We start from the raw sequence: 20,991 nt of genomic DNA, 5'->3' as shown, positions 1-20,991 counted from the left end.
TCCTTTTTATTTAATCTTGGACCAACATTTACTGTTTGAAACTTTCTTTCATAGCCTCACATCCTTATGTATCTAGTAGGTGTGATAAGCATGTAGTAAGTGCTAACTTAGTTCTTAACCAAATTAAATGGAGAGTGAACTCTAGGCTGACCATTCTTCTGACACTTGTGTTCCTGAACTGTAACATGTCAGCAAATCCTAAGTCACTGAGATATGATCGTTCATATCAGACATTCAGACATTCAGATAAATTGTTAATGTAAGTATCCTTGTTCTTTTAATTTTTTAAGTTTATTTATTTGAGAAGAGAGAGAGAACGAGTGAGCAGGGGAGGGGCAGAGAGAGAGGAGGGAGAGAGAGAATTTCAAGCAGGCTCTGCACCATCAGCATGGACCTGACTTGAGGCTTAAAGCCCACGAACTGTGAGATTATGACCTGAGCCGAAACCAAGAGGTGGGTATTTAATGGATTGAGCCAGCCAAGCTCCCCAAGTGTCATTTTTCTTAATAAGTCACAGCGACCTAAACTTTCTTTGTAGTCAATAAAGATGAATATGGATGACTGTGAACACAGCAGATTTGGAGTTGTCATTCTCTGGTTAATTGAACTAAACAGACTGTATGTTCTAATTGCCAGTTAATCACAAAACATACTTGACAGGATCTACTATGAAGAAAATGGAAAGGAGTGACTTTAGTATCTTTGGAACAAGATCCAAGGTGGTGCAGAGCAGAAGTACCTTTGCCCCAGGACACAGTTGACACCATGTTGACCACTGCCAATAAAGAGTGACTGTGGGGCGCCTGGGTGGCTCAGTCAGTTGAGCGTCCGGCTTCGGCTCAGGTCATGATCTCGTGGTTTGTGAGTTCGAGCCCCGCGTCGGGCTCTGTGCTGACAGCTCAGAGCCTGGAGCCTGTTTCAGATTCTGTGTCTCCTTCTCTCTCTGTTCCTCCCCTGCTCATGCCCTCTCTCTCAAAAATAAATAAACATTAAAAAAAAAAATTAAAAAAAAAAAAAAAGAGTGACTGTAATTGGGCAATGTGTTCAGTTTTATGTCAATCAATTGGTGGTTCTTAGCTATACAGGGAAACTAAGGACTAGTATGATTTTCCAGCCTTCACCTATAAAGATAATACAATGCCAAAACCATTTAGATTTGTGATATGGCCTTAGTTTTTACTTTGTAGACTGTAAGTTAAGTCAAAAGTAAAAATATGAACTGACTTTAAATTGCATTGTTAAGTTACAAAGTAACAAATTTAGAAGGAGGAAAGAACTTCTGAAAGCATGTATTGAGTGTGCTCCTTATATGTGGTCTCTGTAATCTTTCAAAATAGTTAAGTGCTTGTTATATTCTTTTTTTTTCATATATATATATATATCTATATATATATATATATATACACACACACACACAATTTATTGTCAAATTGGTTTCCATACAACACCCAGTGCTCATCCCAACAGGTGCCCTCCTCCATGCCCATCACCCACTTTACCCTCTCCCCCCCCCCCCATCAACCCTCAGTTTGTTCTCAGTATTTGAGTCTCCTATGGTTTCCTTATATTTCTTAACAAAATGGACATACATCCCTTGCAAAGGAAGATCACAAAGCAGTTATCCCTTTGTTCTTTGTCTCAGCTCTTCTGAAGTCCCTGCCACACGTCTGTCACTAACAGTATCTTTCTATTACAGGTTTTTCAAAGAGGAGACCAAGTTGGTAAAGGTTCTTCTATCCCTTGAGCATTTCCTCCCATAGGGCTCAAGACTTCCCACTTTTGAGCACTAATAACCAAGGGCCATGATATTCAGTAAATACAGTATATAAGGAGGAGTTATCTATTTTTATAATGCTAATAATAAACACTTATTATTTAATGCTAATTTTTTTAAACTTTATAACTTGAATTTAGAACATGTCAAAAAGAGAAATATGACCAGGATCATCTCTTCCTCTCTTTCTCTCTCTTCATGCTGCCACTTGGAAGGGTTTAAAAAGGAAGGGGGGATTTGTTTTAAAGCAGGGTGGCTGACGTATTCATCTTTTAGGATTCTAATATTTTTATGGTAGAATTTGTATAGAGCTATCTCTGAAGTACCTAATTCCTTCTTGTTAATATAGAAGAGTGTTTAAAGTTGCCCCCAAAGTTGTATTAAATTGTTAATAGGCGATCACAGAGTAAGGAGAAACTTGAATTTCAGTTCAACCAGGTACAAGGCAGTATGTTAGTGTTAGGTCTGCCTATTAAAACTGTGCAATTTTAACCTCTTTGGGCTTTTAACTCTACTTTTATAAGGGACAATATTAGATATGGTTATCTCACAACTGCTCAGTAGCTTTAGATTATTTTCTATTGAGTTTAACATTGATGTTTGAAAAAATAGATTCAATTGTAGATATGCCATGAGATATAGTCTCTTGGCAAATCAAGACATGTACACTTCTGTGTATACATTTACTTCATAATCAGGTGACACCAAATATGATAAATGGATGTCACCACTCAGGTTAATTCTGATACAGATTTTTTTTTTTTTTTTAACCCAGAAAGCAGTTGCTTTAACCTTGTAAACTCTTGTCCATGTAGAGTGATAGATAAAAGCTATGCATATTTGGGTTTATTTGATGGGAAGTTCTTGGCAGTTAATACCAAAGGGTTTTTCCATAGTTCTTTTTGTTGTTGTTGCTTTTTGGTTTCTGCAGGAGTTGAGTTCAATTTGGGGGCAGAACTTCCCTTCAACTCTGTGGATTTCATTCTTCTTTGCATGAAGTGGCTTTAAAAACCTCAGGAGGGGGGCGCCTAGGTGGCTCAGTCGGTTAAGCGGCCTACTTCGGCTCAGGTCATGATCTCGCGGTCGTGAGTTCGAGCCCTGCATCGGGCTCTGTGCTGACGGCTCAGAGCCTGGAGCATGTTTCAGATTCTGTGTCTCCCTCTCTCTGACCCTCCCCTGTTCATGCTCTGTCTCTCCCTGTCTCAAAAATAAATAATAAAAAATTAAAAACAAAAAAACCTCAGGAGGTACAACACTTTTGTGAATAGTAGTGGCAGATAGTGCAATGTGAAGTCTATTTAGATTAAATCTCATTCCTTTGTCATTATAATCATGTTCTGTATTTCTGTGATAGGTAACATAGAATAAAATCTAAATTTCATACTGTGGTTTTGAAGGCCTTACCTGCTCTGGATTCTGCTTTAATCCCAAACCATTCTCTATTGCCTTCACTATGCTTTAGTCATGCCAGGCTTCTTTTCTTTCCATCAAAACCAACATATCAAGTATGCTTTTGTCTTAGCAAGTTTATACTTTCTGTTCTTTCTGCCTGAACTTCTTTTAGATCTCTGAGTAGTGTTCGGCGGGGTGAGGAGTTATTACAAATCATATGTCAGTTCAAGGTACCCCTTTTCATTGAGCCCTTTGCTTACCACTGAATTTAAATTAGTATTTCCACTGGACATTATTTTCTAATCACACAACTTCTTTTCTTTGTGACTTATATCATCTGGTATTATCTTGCTTGTTTCTATTTATTTTTTATGTTTGTGTGCTTAGTGATTTTCTCAATTATAATATATCAGGGCATTTGTATTCCACAGTAAATATTTGCTTGAAACCATTTGAGTTACAGGTGTTAACTCAGTAAATTACACCTTAACAATTGAATCATTTCCAACTAAATCATTGGAAAGTTTAGTTGGTGGTTTACAAGCAATTGACTTGTGGTTAATTTTAAATTACCACCTGAAACATTATGAAAAATAGTCTATGTGTTGCTTCTGGTTGGACAATAATCTTCGTTGGGTATGTGCCCGTCAGTTCTGCTTTCACTGCCATGGATATATGTACACCCAAAAAGGTAGTGTCATTACCATGTTATCTTGATGTGAGCCCAGTCTACAATAAAGTTGTCATTAATTCAGATAAGAACCTATTCACATTTTGCCACAGTGTAAATATTAGCAGGTTTTTCAAAAAACTGCTGGTTTTTCACCAACCTAATTTTCTCTCTTTTTGGACCATCCAGTGCCCAAATCCTAATTGGATTTGCCATGCTGTTTTACTTGCCTTCAGGGCAAATAGTTTTCAGAATACCAAAGGCAGATTAGCACTTGTCAGTAAATCAAATTTACTAGTTGTTGGGAAGCATGGAGAAGCTCTTGATGAAAGAAACCATAGAAGTAATAAGATTTTTATTGGTAGGCCAGAGTATGGTAATAGTTGGAAATATTTAGAATTTAGATTTCCTGGGAACAAAGTCCTTGGTAAAGGGCTCCAATGGAAAGAAGAGGGAATGGTGATGCATGGCCTGAATAAACACACTGGAAATAAAGGCCAAACAAAGCCTAATTAGGGGCAACTGAAGGGGCAACTAAAGTTTCTGAAAACAATTTTATTTTCTTCTTTAGGCTTGCCCTTGCTTTACTTTTTGGCCTAAGTGCTCTAATTGTAATGCAGTACAATTACAGTAATGTAATTTATCCCTTAGTACTATAGATAGTATGCTCCCTGGCTGTTAAGCTCAAAGGCCAATAGAAGGCTGTGATTTTAATTCCTCATTCTTTCAAGAGTGTTTATAAGCCTAATTGAAGTTTTGGCACAGGCTAGCAAGGCATCTTCCAGTGATAAAATAGCAGATCATTGCTTACTCATCCCTAATAAATATTGAAGGATAGGCTGTTTTGCCAAATAGCGTTTAGCTTGCCTGTTCTTCTACCCTATACCTCAGTGCTTATTCAAGATTTATATCCAAACTGGTAACTCGAGTTGTGAAAGAATAAGAAGTTGCAGAAGTTAATCTCATCCATTCTCCTTCAAAAAGTAGAAATGAAAATTTAATGATGGGAATAAGCTTTTGTTTGCGTGTATAGTGAAAACCCATAACCTTGCATGCCCTGGTAGAAGATGGTCTATATTCATTATTTGTTAAAATCCTCATTTTCCCTAAAAGAAACCAGTGTGTGTGTGTGTGTGTGTGTGTGTGTGTGTGTGTGTGTGTGTCTTCTGAAGTCCATACACTTCAGTTTTTCTCTTCCTCAGTCATTTCAAAACACTTCATAATAATATATGAATGAATGGAATATTGTTTGAGATTGAGGGTAGTATATGAATAGGAAAATGACATACAGTTTGCCTGAATGCAAAGTCCAGCATTGTCTATCTTATTTTAGTTTAATTTTGGCATTTTCTGTTCTCTAACTTCTCTTCCAACTCTTTCTCCCATGTAGTCCCCCACCCTTGCTTCAGCTAATGTGCTTGTATCAAAAAGTGTTTTTTGGCTTGTAACTGTATGCCTCAGATATGGGTCTAGGCCCTTGGAGACACAAAAATTAAAAATGAAAAGAAAGCTGGAGGCATAGTATTTCCTTAGAAATACTCATAATTTTGTTGGGAACACAGACTGTTCATAATTTCTAAGCATTTCCTTAGAAATACTCATAATTTCGTTGGGAACACAGACTGGCACAATGCGGCTTACAGAGTTCTGTGATCTGCTGTCACAGTGGTATAATCACAATCCTGTGGCAGCTTGAACAAGGCCCTTAAAACTTGCACTGTAAATATTAAGGAAGGCTCACCAAGGATATGACACTTGAGCTGTGGCTTAAAGGATAAGAGACATTTAGGAATGAATAAGCAAACCTGGGAAGGAAAACTGGAAGAGGTCACAATGTGAGCTAGGCTTTATAAATTGTGTTATATGGTGTAAAAGAAGACTTGCCACATGGAAGTGGCAGCAGAAAAGGTTATGAAGAGCTAGTGAGGGGCCTCTTCATTATCATGGGATACTGGGCTGAGGAAAGGTCTTTTGTATTGAAGGTTGTGGAGAGATGATAAAAGCTGGGAAGGAACATACTTTTCTTTTATAGACACCATTCTGCAGCTGTGTAGAAAATAAAATTTGGGTGAGTTGTGAAACTGGGTGCTGATAGGTGTGTAAGGTGACTGTTCTAATCCTGCAGAGAAGTGATGGGTTGCATGCTGAGGCAGTGGGGAGATCATAGATTGGATGTGGAAGATGGAGAGGTGGGAGACCGGGGTGATGAGGCAGCTGCCTGAATTTGGGGCCATTCATTGACAGACAAACTGAGAAATTAGAGAAGGCTAGGATATATCTTGAGGCTGTGTTTTTGAGGTGCTTCTGGGAATGGGACAAACATGGCTTACAGAATGTTTAGCACAAATATCTGGGCTCAAGGCAAGAGTTGTAAGCCGTCGATCACTTCATGTGACATTTGAAGCATGAAAATACATTAGGTGGTCATCCATGGATAAAGTGTAGAGTTCTCTTATCTTGAAACGTAAGATAAAGGTAAGTTAGTTGAGTCTGTCTTTGCCCCCTTCACTCTGCACAAAAATTCTCAAAAGCTTATTAAGTCAGAAGGCCATTGAAGACAACTTAAAATATATCTGGGTGCTCTCAGAACAATATGCTTAGCAGGGGTGAGGTGGAAGCTTCATTAGCTTTGTGTTTTTATGTTAATGTGCAAAGTTATTTTGTTGTTGTAACATGCAGCCCAGTTTTATTATATTCGTGAGTTATTTGAAGAGGTGCATTTTCTCATCTAGTATTTTCAGATTAATTTTTAGATTAATTAAAAGGTCTTAACTGTAGTCATATTCTAGACTATGTTAGGAATTACTGAAAGCCCAAAGTTGGGAACAGGATATGATTGTCAGCAGTCAAAGTGATGGGAGTTTCTTGTCAGGATTCTGTTTGAGAACCTGGGTAATGTTGAGATAAGAAGTAGGGTTTTACCAGCATTAACACTCTTTGTTTTTATGTAAACTGGGCATCATAGGAGCTAAATTTTCTTCTCTACTAACTACAATATCTCTTAATTTTTTAAGAGGAAGCAAAAGAAGAGAGAGGAGAGAGGTTGTTTCTCCATACCTTTTTATAATGTCATATAGGATAACTAAGGTGTCCCTGACCATAGTGTTACTGCTTTGCTTATCTTATGTAATATCATCATGAATGCACCAGAGTCTGAATGTCTCAGGCTGTCTGCTGCTGTAAGGGAAGAAAGTCGTTTCCAAGTTTCCAGGCTTTATTTTATGGAGGAGAATCATAAACCATTCTTTAGCTAGTTCTGTGAATTGAAAGTAATTCAAGCCATGGCCTGAGGGTAAGACACAAGAGGTTAGATGTTAATGATTTATTAAATGATTGTGTTTTCTGTTAGGGCATACTTTTCACAGATAAGGAAAAGTATGTATTTTTGAGTGGTTTTTTTTTTTTTTTGTCATGTGTTGTAAAGGGAATTTCTTTAGAATTGACATATCACTCTTAGTGTACATGATATAAGACCTCACATAAAGGGCTGAAACAGGGTCTTTAGTTCATTGGGTAAGAGAAGTTTTTGACAGCTGTATAGTTTGGAAAAATTGGCCCATGGTTTATGATGAGCTCTGGTTTTGGGAAAGACCAGAGACAAGAGTTAGAGCATATGGAATTTATTTGGGAAGTAATTCTCAGCTATGACTAAGAGTCTGTGCTCAAATGCCTGGGAAAGTTTAAAGGAAAATGTTTGCAAAATAAATCATACCTCTGTTTGCTAAATTGTAGGACTTAGAAAACTTTTGGGTATTCTTGGACTTTGTAATTATGTATTAAAGCTCTGAAGTTTTCTCTTTTAATTAATTTCTCTCGGTTTTATTTTAACAGTATGATTCAATTCGTTGGTTTATTCAATTAAGGAATTAATTTATTTCAAAGATTTTCTCTCCCCCCTAGTCCCTAGAGAGCCTCAAAATATTCACATTCAAGCAGTCACTACAGCGTTAGTTAATAGGAAAGATACACTGTATGTTTGTGTATTAGCTACTGGTGGTGTTTTTTCTTAATTGTCCAAGTTCCATTTGCAGTGTTTCCTGTATTTGTTTTCATCAAGATAGTATGTGACATAAGCATCCTCAGTAAGTGTTGTACCAGGGAAAGTGTAGTAGGAAAAGGCAATACTACGGTTGTTTATTTCTGAAAGAATACCCTTATTTTCTCATTTTCCGAACTTTGGTAGAATTATGTGGGGGGAAATGTTCCTATTTTAAGTTAATAGTTGCAGTAACGTCTTCCTAATCTTCCTTCTGTCCATGCAGTTTCTCATGTCACCATTACACTGTTACAACTGTTTTGTAAGCCAAGAATAATTATTGTTACTCAACTCAGCTTGATTTTTCATCACACACTTAAGTATGACATCAGCACAACAGTGAAACTGAGAATGCAATAAAAAGTACTACCATTTTTCAAAAAAAAAAAGATTTGTAATAGAGAAAATAATATATCTACATCTAAGGGTTTAGGAATTAGAAAATAGGAAAATAATCTCCTCACTACCTCTGCAGCTCATTTGTTTTCCTTGGTTTTTACTTTATGATAGTCATACTCACACATATGGCTTGTGGGGGGCAAGACGTAGTTTGCCTGCAGTATATTCTTTACTATCTGAGAGTGGTATGATGAGGATTGTCAGAGTAGTTAGGAATATAGACTTGAGAGTCAGAATGCCTGGATTCACATTGTAGCTCTGCCACCAGCTATTTGTGTGTGACCTTGGGCAATTACTTAGTCCGAGTCTCATTTTCCTTATCTGTACAATGGGAATGATATTAGTACCTTCTTCATAAATCTATTGTGAGGATTGAAGAATTCTCTTGTCCCATAGAAAGTGTTCATTAATTATTGTTTTTTATGTGTACTCTAGAATCCATTTCCTCACTTACCTGATAGGAGTGACCTGTTTACTTTTCTCTTCATGCTTTTAAACCTGTTATTTGACAACATACTCCCCTACCCTGAATGTTTTTCCTGGTTCCTAGCTAAGATCTAGCAGAGCCATGTTTTTCTTTTTCAAGATTTCACTTCAGCACAGTAGTGAAATCAACCTTAAGGAAGAAGGAGTAGGGAGAATTTGGAGTGATCTGCATCTCTTATTTTTGAGGAGTTACTGCTGTTTCCCTTTTAGCCCACTATGGGCATTTGCATGATAATGGTCTGCCCTCCAGAGTTTTGACTTGAACTATAATAGTGTGTACTTTTTCTCCCTGCATACCAATTTATAAGTAAACAAAAAAAAATTGTAAATTAATAGTTGTTTTTTGTGACTGAATCTTTTTCTAAAGATGTCAATGAGCTTAATTTCCCATTGCTACCTCTATAAATATTGATTGCTAATTATGTTATACAGCATATATCACTACATATTATAGAAATGCTAATTATCAAAAATACTTAGTTTTTTGTAGGTAGGTTGCTATCCTCAGTAATACTATGAGTAACTATCGTAACTAACTGCAGGTTAGCTATCAGAAGTAACTTTATTCAATCAATTTAGCAGTGGTTATGTTGAGTTTCCATGGTGGCAAGGGATTTTACTAGACAGTGATTATTAAAAAAATCAATAAGACATTATCTTTCCCTTTAAAGGAATAGAAAGGTAATCGTATCTATTTATATAACATATGTAGCATGAGTACTGTTACTCTTCTTAGTAAGAGATGTTGATCGTCAACATTTGTGATCATTCCTACAGTGTCCAGGTTCACCCTCAGGATCCTTTTCAACCCAGCACCACAGAAACCTGCTATCACTCAAATAGACTTATGAAACTGAAACTGTTTATCACCAGTGCTATCATACAAGTTCATTCAAGGTATTGCTGTGGAAGCCCAGAAATTAAAAAGTCTTGCTCTGTGTAAAAAAGTTCAAGTGTGAAGAAGTACAAATGAGTTTTGGGTGTTGGGAAAGACATACTTAATTGGAAATGTTAAAAGCCCACAGGTACATGTTTAAAAGAGATGCTTTAAAAAGTAGATAAAAGGAGTCTTGTATAGTTACCACTCTTTCCGACTGTTTCTAGTTTAATACTGGTGTGTCCCAATACATGTTTAGTTTTAAGCATTGATGTTCTGGTAAAAAGTTAACTGCCGGCATTTAGGTGTTTGTGTGCACGCATGTGTATGTGCATGTAACCCTGATTTGTAATGCTTGCTGATTTCCATGGTGTAAATACTTCCACCTCAGCTGACTTCAATGCAAGCTCATTGAATGGATACAGACTGGGAAGAGATACATACAATATTTCCTTAGAGCCACTGTGAACCTGCTCACGTATAACATAGAATATATGCTCACATGTAACATATGTAACATGAGTACTGTTACTCTTGTTAGTAAGAGATCTCTCTTCCTACACTTTCTCTATCCCTCCCTCATAACATAGTAGTTATGTTGGTCTTTTTTTTGCTTATATGCATTTCTGTCCTGCCTAATCTCTCCTTCCTTCTCTTCTCTTTTCTCTCCTCTTCTTCCCTTCCATTCCCTCCCCATTATTACAAAATTGGAATAAGCAATTTAAGAAATTGTGTATACACTAGGATATTTTAAGTCTTTCTTAAGGTTTTAACAATCTGTCATTACGGAAATACTGAGCAATTGTGATTAAAATACATTAACATTCAGCTACTAAGATGTAATTGCTGTAAAATAACTGTGACTCTGGGAATTTCCTTAATGAATTTCCATTTCTTTTATAAACTCACAGACTATTAGAAGTTTGCTTACATTCACAAATGAAGAATTTAAAACAGATGAATGATTTTAATTCTCTCTCCAAAGATATTTTCAGTGGTGAATACTGAGAAGGGTAGAGAAGTATTAGCAGAAGAAATAGCATTAAAAGCAGGGTGGGGAGGAGATAAACATTGGGTTACATAAATTATCAATTTGTTGACCCCCCCCAGCCCCACACATAATGCCACTTTGATCCTTCTAAGCTAGGAGATGAAACCTGGGTGGGGGGCAGGGGGAGAGTTTTCTCGAGGCCATAATTGACTCAGCTGAAGTTATTTAGTATTTCTGTTATCTGAGGTGGGGCAAAGGGAGAAGGTAGATTTTCATCAGCATGAGGACATCAATACATGGGACAGCTAGCTGTGTTACAGGAAAATCTGTAGCCATCTCAAATGCATCATTGGATACTCATAGCAATACCACAGATGTGTACAAGTTCAGCAGATCCTAGGATTTCTTGAGAATGTCCAAAGGTAGAGGACTGGCTGAAGTAACCTAACCAGTAATTTTGCAGAATGCTTTTGCCCAGTCAAATGCAGGAGTGATTATTTAACCCACTGCAACCACTGGGGTTGCAGCATTTCTCAACTTCCCTGTGTTCTCACAGATAGATTGAATTTCAACATCTGACTTATATGACCTGTGAGGTAATACAGCCATGTATTTCATAAAAGTGTTTTCCTAAATGGTTACTTTCTGGTCAAAATCAAGAAAAAAGTAATTGTTGTGATGACTGTATGTATAGGATGCTTGGAGTATATAAGTGGCTTGTAAGACATCAATTTTACTTTGACCTTCACATATCTTTTATAGCTAAAAAGCTGTTCGACCTTCTTTTTCTAAATTTTTTTTAGCCTCCTTTATTTTAGAACTACAAATGTTCAAGGAGTAATCAGGATGACAATAAGTAGACACAGGTTTTGAGGAGGTGTTTTGTTTATATCTGCTGTTAAAAAAATGTTTCAACAACAACAAAATGTTTTCCACAATGCTTAAATGCTTTAAAATATTCTTAGTATAACCTCCCATTAGAGATTGGTGGCAAGAGGGAATAAAAGGAAAAGTAGTTTAAGAGCAACAAAAATCTATGAAAAATAGCTTCTTTTTCTTGTTCAAATAACTCACTATTCAGAGAATTTCATTTGATACGACTTAGAGTTATGATATTATTAGATCACAGTGGATTATGTGAAATTTTGCAGTTTACCCCTGTGTTTCACTTTCTCAGCTAGATTCTGTGGAAATGGTCAGTTGTTTCTTGGATGAATGCTTTTCTACTCCCTCATCTTATGAGGGTAGATGACTCTATTAAAAAACAGCAAATTTTAATTTGAGTTATTTGGGATAGTTGTAAGTTCTAGAAGCAGAGAGGATTATTTACTGTTTGCCTTCATAGCTACTCGGTTCCATTTAAGAAGTCTTGACATTCAGTATATGCTGATGAGATTTCACTCTTATACCAGATCTCCAGTAGCAACTTCCTATTTCATTAAAAAAAATTATATATGCATTATAATTGGTTTACATGAAAGAATGAATTTAACAGGGAGCAGATACAACTTTAATAAAGTTATGATCATTATACATAAAATATAGAATTTAATCTTTGTAAACAAGCATATTATCCTTAAACATAAAGGGAAACAGACTTGGAGAGTTTGATTAAGTTGACCAGATTGCACACTTGTCAGGATATAAACCAAGAATTAAATACAAACTAGTGTACTCAGAGTATACTCTTTCCTGTCTTCTGAAATAAGGGAGAATTCATAAAGCATCATTCTCCAAAAACTGAAATTTGTTTCCCTACCATTTTCACTAAGAAAAGTATCATGTCTGGTAAAAACAAAGAAAATATTAAAATAATACTAAATTTAAGTGAGTGTTGGATCTAAACCGATGAGGTCCAATGGTGTAGGGTTCATAATGGAACACTGGCTTAATAAGTAGAATCAAAGCATTCAGTATTGAAGTTGCAAGTGACATTCAAGTTGAAATTAAATGTATTACAGTGGTATCCAGCTAACCTTACATAGCATTTTTTAAGGTGAAGACATGGTTTTTCAGAGTAATTTGCTCACATTAAAGGATATAAAGCATAAAAAGCTCTAGTTTTTGACTTCATACTACTTATTTAATCAAGGTTTTGTTCATATATCTGTCCTTCGCACATTATGTGAGTTTTGGCCTTCGGGTCCTAGTTTAGAAAAGCTGTGGGTTTATTGACCAAGAGGACTGTCTCTTGTGTAGCTGTGAAGAGTTAACCTGACCATTATGGAGGAGTGAGCCTCAGGCTACCCCTAGACCACTTGCCAGAAGTTCATTCTGGGAAGCTGTTTTGGAAGGAGGAAAAGGACAGAGGTTGGAAGAAGCAGAGGGAGATGCTTGCCTGTAATCCCAAATTAGGACTGTGATCTAATTTTCCCAGTTGCAAATACTAATGGGAAAATAGTCCATTCTTATCTCAGAGACTACTTATAGGTATCTTCTGCATTAACTATGTTCAATCTACTCATTATGAAACTCCTTCATATCTTTTCACTGTGTGTGGATTGACTATATAGGTATCTTAACAGGAAATTATTTTTGCAATGAGTGATACCATTCAGGTTTTATTTTTGTAAATAACATCACCTGTTGTAGTCTTCTCAAGCAGTTGCGTTATCTAGCACCACAGAATATTATTAAATCTTCTCTTCAGAACTTTGAGTGTTTTAGTGCATTAAAAGTTTGGGGGAGAAAATTGCAATCCTCTATCCTGGTATTATCCATTATCCTGGTTGCAGGATAATGGGACACTATAATCACCGATTAGTGATGGGCTGTGACTGGTACCAACACTAGATTTTAACCGAAACCTGGAAAATGGGGGATAAGTAAAAGTGTTAACAATTACCTTTCAGATTTGTTTTATTCCATTGCTGCTCATTTCATTGGACACACAGGTTGTAAGGTTCTCTGCAGTGTAAAGTGAGCATTAAAAATAGAAATTTTTAATAAAGATCAGATAGCACTTGAAAATACATATTCTATAGAAAATTATAATTTGTGTATACTTGGACACACACACACAAACCCAAGTGTATTTGGAGTATTCATCGTCTAATCACATAAAAACATTTCTAGTCATTACTTGTGAGTGATTTATGAGCACTCCCTGGTGGCTGTTTATTAGAACCGCTTGAAATAGCAAAAGAAAAGTTGAGTGGAAACTTAATTGCCTGGCTTCATGTAACACACTACATCCACAGTTAAAGTGTGTTTACCCAGTAAATGTTGTAAAGTACTATCCAATATCAGTTTGCTTCTCTGCTACAGAAAGTAAATGAAATAGCAGATAATTATTTTTGATTTTTAAAATGGACCTATATTTATAAAAATAAGTTGATTATACCCAAAGTTTAGAATTATAAATGGTTAAGAATTATAAGATAGTAAGTTGATTGTATCTTGTTTACTGAAATAAGACTTTATAAATTATATATCATCAATATTGAGGGAGAATATTAAAATTACTTTTGTATTTTTCCTAAAGCCTCTTAGTAAGGTCACGAAAAGTAACACATTCCACAGATATTATGGGATCTTGAATCTGTTGAACTCTGTGACTTGCCCCCCCCCCGCCCCAAACCCAGAATTACCTACTGGGAGAAGTTTCCTCAAGCATCTTGCGTAAATATGGAGAGAAGGAGTTCCATGTGAGCAAAATTGCATTTCTCTACATTTTTTTTTAAACCTTATGAAAGTGAAGTCACCAAAGTTATACCCTGGTTCACATGTTTAATTGTAGTTTTCCACCATTTTGTATGTCATTTTCCTTTATTATGCAGTAGCAACAGTAATTCTTTTAAACCTGCCAAAATTTTAAACACCTTCTTTAATTTGCACTTGGATTATTTCAAAATTGAAAAATTTTGTCCTTGTGATTGACCAGTTTGTGGGAATGAAAGACGTGTTCCCTGGGGGGATGAAGATCAGAAGCAGCCAAATTGGGTTGTAAATCCACTTTGTGCCTTTGAGTGTTGTTGGCATTTCCATTTTGATATCTTGAGTTTAGATTCACATGTTGTGAACAGCGGCTCATTGCAGACAAAAGAGGCATGATATTTCAGATGTAAAATCACGCATATTTTATACTTGTTTATGGGGAAAAATAGGTTCCTGGTTATCTACTATAGATGAATACTGTTCTGTTAAATTAATTGCAATTCAGTTTCTACCTTTGAGTAACTGCATTTTAAACCATAGGAAATTATAAGACTAAACACATAGTAGACATTATAAATTCTGTGAAGAAGGAAACATTTTTAAAAGGCTGCCATATGTCAAATCTATGCTTGTTATTTTAAAAATGTGTATATTTCTTCTTTCATTTTTATAAAAACTTTAAGAGGTATGGGTATGAAGACACAGATTTAGCAGTTTTGATGCTGTGATTCAAATGGAGCTAGGTCTAACTTTAACATTCATGTGCTTAATATATTGCAGATGAGTTTTAGATTTTGATTTAATCACTCATATAAAATAAATTTTAATCTTGATATTATGAAGAGTTTGGCATGGTACTTACCACATAGTAAACACTGAACAAATCATATGTATTGTTATCTCTATCACTCTATTAGATGTTTCTCTCCCCTTCATATTTCAGTTCAGTACCTCTTTACTTTTCTTATTCCTCCAGTTTCACATTAATAGAATGAGAGTAGGAGAAAGAAAGAGGACAAAACTGAACAAATCCAAAAACAAAAGAAAAAATGAAATATGGGAGAAATGGAGTTAAGAAATAATTCTTGCCTCATAAGGTGGTTGTTAATTATCACATCTGATGTGTTGTATCCTTTGTTTTATTCCCAGGTCATATTTACATATAGCCACATCGGATTTTGGCAGAGATTTAAACTATTAAATATGAATGTGGCTGCCAATGTCTTAGTATACAGATTTACCAATCACTTCCTTTTCTAATCCTTCCCTTCCTAATAAAAACACTTCATTCCTATTGCTTAACTCTGTCATTTTGAGATGGCATATTCTGCCAAAATATTTGAGTCCTCTCATGGCATGAAACATAATAGGTTCAAAGTGAAATTATCTTTATACCTTGTCCACCAAACACTCTTTATCTCATTTTCTCTAGTTCTTAATATGATGTCCAAGTTCCAGTGCTGAGGCAAAACATCTTAATGTCCCCTTTGATTCTGCTCCCTCTGGGTCCTTTTCTGTTTTCTGAGAACACTGCCTCTGCAGTTCCCTGTTAACGATATGTCTGTACTGCAGGCCTCTGATCCTATCACCTTCTTTATTTCAAACTTGAGTTCCACTTCCAGCTATTCAACTAGCAGATCTTGTCTTCATCTCTTCATTCTCTAACTATCCCACATATTACTGGCTTCCTAGAACAAGTTTTTACAACATTAGTTTTCTCTTTAGAAGCCAGCAGTGATTCCATGTTCAGGCTGCTTTTCCTAGATTATGAGTATCCTTTCCCTATTCCAACCAAGTTTCCTGCTAATAATACACACACACACACACACACACACACACACACACACACTTTTTTCCATGTAGATAATGTTTTTATTAGTTGATACTAATGTTTTAATTCTATGAAGCATGCTATGTTCCAGAAATGTTTGACATGCTTCATATTCATTCTGTATTCCCATTTTTCAAAAGTTAACTGAGGACCTGTAACTAGGTCAATGCACTCACAATCAAGATTGACTCTTAATGAGTGATTAATAAATGGTTTATTTTTCTGCATTGCATTCTCCCTTTCCACACGTCATGCTTAGTTCTACCCCCTTGCCTTTATTCATGGTGTTCCCAGTTTCTAGAATATTTTTGTCTCTTTAGTGTATGCAGTTCACATTCACCATCCAAATACTAACTGACTCATTTAGTTCTCAAGGATCTTTACTATTGTCAAAATTGTTATGTGTTTATAAGGAGTTCTGCATAGTTTATCATGTAACTATTCTAATCAGTTTTGTCTTTCAATTTTTGCAAAGATTTTAGCAGTGTTTTAAGAGCATCAAATATTCATTAAATGGATAAAATTTTCCTCTTTTCTCAAATTGACATTAACTTTCTGGAAGGTTTAGTCCATGTCTTAGTTTTTTCCCTTTTCACAGATCTCAGCAATGTGCTTGGCACTTACATAAGTACCTGGTGATTGGATATGGGAGAGTACAGGCCATCTGTCTTTGGGAATTTCATGGGAAAACGTCTTCTCATAATGTGAACCTAGATCGACTTCAACCAAAGGGAATACTATAGATTCAGATACAGAAGTGTATTAAGTAGGTAAATACAGAATGAGATTAATTATCTGTGTCAGTTTGGAGATATAAACATTGTAATTTTGAGCACTTACTATATGTAAGGCACTGAGCTAAGTGTTTTGCATTCATTGTCTTAGTCCTTAGAATGAAGTTCAGTTGTGGGGTAGATGATGCAGCTCATGTTCAGAATGGTTACACAGCAGCTGTAGGCACAGATCCCAATTTAAGCCCAATTATAAATATGTGTGCTTGTGCTGTATATGCATATCATCTTATTTAGCATCATTATTATTGGAGTTTTCAACACTGGAGTAATATCTCCCTGTTTAAGTTCACTAACTTTACATATATTAGAGCATGCTTGTTCCCAGCATAACCTAAACATTCAGTAAATGTTAGCCTTTATTGTTGCCATTTTTCCAAATAACACAGAAGTGTTCATGACACTGCCTTTCGCCTTATGCAAACAAGTTGAAAGCAGAATCAGCTATTTATTACCTCTATAAAATCTGTGTATGTGTGTGTGTTTATGGATTTGGGGTTTCATGAGGGCAAGGAGGATTTAGAGAGTGAGAATTAAAAGTGAGGTACTTTGCTACTGTTTCCAGTCATCTCTCTGTAGCAGCACACCTGCACAGTGTATCTGGAGGGATTCTTGTCTTAGCTCATAAATGGGAATTAAGTGATGGATGTCAGAGGTATCTACAGTTGGTTGTTGATGTCTTACGATTTTGAGTATTGATTTACTTTTATGTCTTTATGCAAGGATTTTAGGTCTTTTCAAGATCCGTCATGTCATTTTTCTGCAAAGTAGAGAATGATAATCATGGAGGGCACTAAAACTCTAGTTTTTATTTTTGTGTATACTATCCTTGTATATTTAGATATGGAATTTGAGAAATAAAACTTGACTGGATAATAATAAGTTAAGTGAAAGTAAGTGAAAGGAAAACATTTCCCTTGAAATTTTTAAATTGTGATATAATTTTATACTTATGGAAAAGTTACAAGAAATAAAGGGACTCCTTTATACTCTTTAACCTATTTTAAAATAGTTATATATTTTAAAAAAAGGTTTTCTCTTCCTCTTAGCATTTGCTAATTATATAATCATATTATCACAGTGGTAAATTATAATTTTGTTTGTTAATGTAAATTTCTTCTCAACTTTATTGAGATATAATTGATATATAATATTGTGGAAGTTTAAAGTGTACAGGTTGACTTGATACATATATGTATTGCAAAATGATTATCATCATGGCATTAGCTAACACTCCCATCCTGTCACATAATTACCATTTTTTGTGTTGAGAACATTTAAGATTGTGTTTAATTTTAATGGTTTATAAAGGTTTTTTCAGATGAAAATTTCCTCCCAGCATACTGTTTTTCTTAGAATTGTCTGGGTCTTGCATTCAGTCCCTGGCTCCCATACTGAAAACCTCTTCACAATATTCTCACAGATCCAAATTAAATATTTATCTGTTTTAAGGTGTAAGTAAATCCCAGTTTCGAGTTTGGGACTAAAATACTATTCATTGAAATGAAATCAGGTACAGTTTTAGCAGGGTTGGACATATGCAAACATTCAGACAAATCCCTAGTGTAAAGAATCTAATTAAATGGGGAAAAAAATGAACCTTATTTTATTTTGTGGCTGTAGAATAACATTCTAGTGCCAAATGTAAGTGCTTTATATGGTTCAGTTTTTAAATGATGCTTGAACTGACTGCATTAAACTAGTGTAATTAAAGGTATTTGTAAATTTAATATCTGTGCTATTTCTTAGTTAAATCTTAGAATATGAAATTAAATATTCAGGCTAGGATCTAAACATGTGTACTGTTTTCCATTTTTCACATTATTGTTAGGCTTGAGTAAAATAATTGGTGAAAATGACCTTGTAAGGTAGAAAAATACTATACAACATGCAGCATATTTTTACTTCATTTATAGAAGCAAACAGGAGAACAAAAGCTGTTCATTTAAATAAGTTGAATAAAGGAGCTGTTTTTTTCAATATTTGCATGAAATTATACAGAATTTAATGTATTTGCATTTTTAATTTCAGATTCAAAATGCTAATGATGTATTAATTGCTCCACTTGAGAAATTTCGCAAAGAACAGATAGGTGCAGCAAAAGTAAGTGCTACATTTTACTCTTCAGATATCCTCCTGATAATTAAAGATGACATAATTTCAGATGTTAACATTTTTGAAATTAGATGTTAACCTTTTAAAAAATTCTGTACATCATTTTAAATTTTTGCACAGAGCCTGTTACAAAGACTGGAATTCTTTTAAGCATAAAAGATATTCTTGTACTTAATAGAGAAAGTCAGCATGTTATGGGTGAGTTCCTCCCATCCCAACAATTGTGGGAAATTAACTATTTTAACGAGTGAAGTTAAAGTAAAATTGAGACACTTTTTCCTAACTATATAAAATAAAAATTAGGTATTGGGTGTATTGAAAACTTAGGTAAGTAATAATAAAATAACTTTTATTATTTTTTGTGTTTTTTTCATTATTAATAAAAATGTGTTTGTGAAAAAACTTTAGACATGTTTCTCAAGCTTTTGTGTTATTGTTTAATTGATTACAGACCAATTAAGATTTCCCTGAGCCCAATATCTTCTGAAATTTATTTGCATCCTCTTTCTCAGACCTATACCTAAACTATCCTGCTCAACATTATATAAGGACATAAAATTTAGGGTTTCCAAAACAGAACTCATCATCTCCCATCCTTCTTCTATCTTTTCTCTATTTTGGTTTTCTATTTAGTCAATGACATACCCCTTCCCCATTCAAGCAGTATTGTCTCTTCTACTGCAGAATTATTTTTTCCTTCTTTCCTCCTTCCCTTCTGTCTGAAATATTGAAATAGCTTATGAGTTGGTCTCCTTACTTTCATCCTAATCTGTACACATTTTTACTGTCTTCATCCTTCTTCCAATGAAATCTTCAGTGGTTTTCCTTGAGAGATGGTTTAATTCTGATAATGAAAGCTTTCCACAATGTGCCCATTTGCAGCATTTCAGTGTATCTCCTTCCTCCAGCACAATTGTCCATTCACCTGTCTCTGTATATACTCTTGACTATGTCCATGGCTTTGCACAAACTTCCCTCTTCCTGGAGTATTTTTTACCCTTCCCTGTTGAAGTCTTCTTACCTCTCCATGGCTTCATTCATATCCCAGCACCAGAAAGAAGCTTTCCTCATTCCCTCTCTCTCTCTCTCTCTCTCGCTCTCTCTCTCTCAAAAAACAAAAACAAAAACAGAAAACAAAACAAAAACAAAAACAAAACAAAAAACAGAGAAGAGAGAGCGAGAGAGAGAGAGAGAGCACGCAACTGGGGGAGAGGGGCAGAGGCAGGGAAGAGAGACTCTTAAACAGGCTGTACACTAAGCACAAAGTCCAATGCAGGGCTTGATTCCATGACCCTGGGATGATGACCTAACCCAGAGTCAAGATTAGGATGCTTAACTCACTGACCCACACAGGGGTCCTGGTCTTTCTTCATATTATTTGTTCCCCTTCCAGAATTGATTATCTTTCTTATAGAATCAAGTAGTTTTTATGCTTATTTCCTGTAAGAACAACAAAGCCTGTTGAATTAGAGTTTTTTGTGTATTTTTCTACCAATTATAAACAATTATCAAGTCAGGGACTAAACCAGAACCATGTTTATGTTAATTAATTCAGGAAACATTTATCAGTATCCTAGTTGGCCCACTTGTGGCCAGCATGGTGTTTGATAAGATTAAGGGATACAGTTGTAAACACAACAGTCTTGCTGTCTGCACTTGTGTGCCTTATTATCTTTCGTGGAAGGCAGACACCAAAGTAATTACAAATGCACTGAGGATTGTGATGCAAAAGTTAAGAGCAGTTTGTTAGAGTATAATTAATAAAACTGACCATGTCCAGAGGACCAGGCAACACTTTCTGGAGGAAGTATTGGTTAAACAGAGAGCTAAATGATAAAGAAATAGCTAGAAATGGGCGTTCAGAGGCGAGAAAGGAATAACCCATATTCCCAAAGAGGGAGCAGAGTGGGTATGAGTAAAGGCCTTAAAGGAGGATAGAGCCTGGCATGTTAGAAGAAAAAGGTCCAGGCTG

At 35.5% G+C, this 20,991-nt stretch overlaps 1 protein-coding gene across 1 annotated transcript in view; it reads left to right on the top strand.

Annotated features, from left to right (window-relative positions):
• ARHGAP42 (Rho GTPase activating protein 42) overlaps positions 1-20,991 on the top strand; it is a 322,999-nt gene that overhangs the window by 145,334 nt on the left and 156,674 nt on the right. The window contains exon 4 of the mRNA XM_030333001.1: positions 18,936-19,007. Coding sequence (XP_030188861.1) covers positions 18,936-19,007 — 72 coding nt within the window. The remainder of the gene's footprint in view (positions 1-18,935; positions 19,008-20,991) is intronic.

Source organism: Lynx canadensis, chromosome D1 (assembly GCF_007474595.2).
Source record: "Lynx canadensis isolate LIC74 chromosome D1, mLynCan4.pri.v2, whole genome shotgun sequence".
NCBI lineage: Eukaryota > Metazoa > Chordata > Mammalia > Carnivora > Felidae > Lynx > Lynx canadensis.
This window is presented reverse-complemented; position numbering and strand designations above follow the sequence as displayed.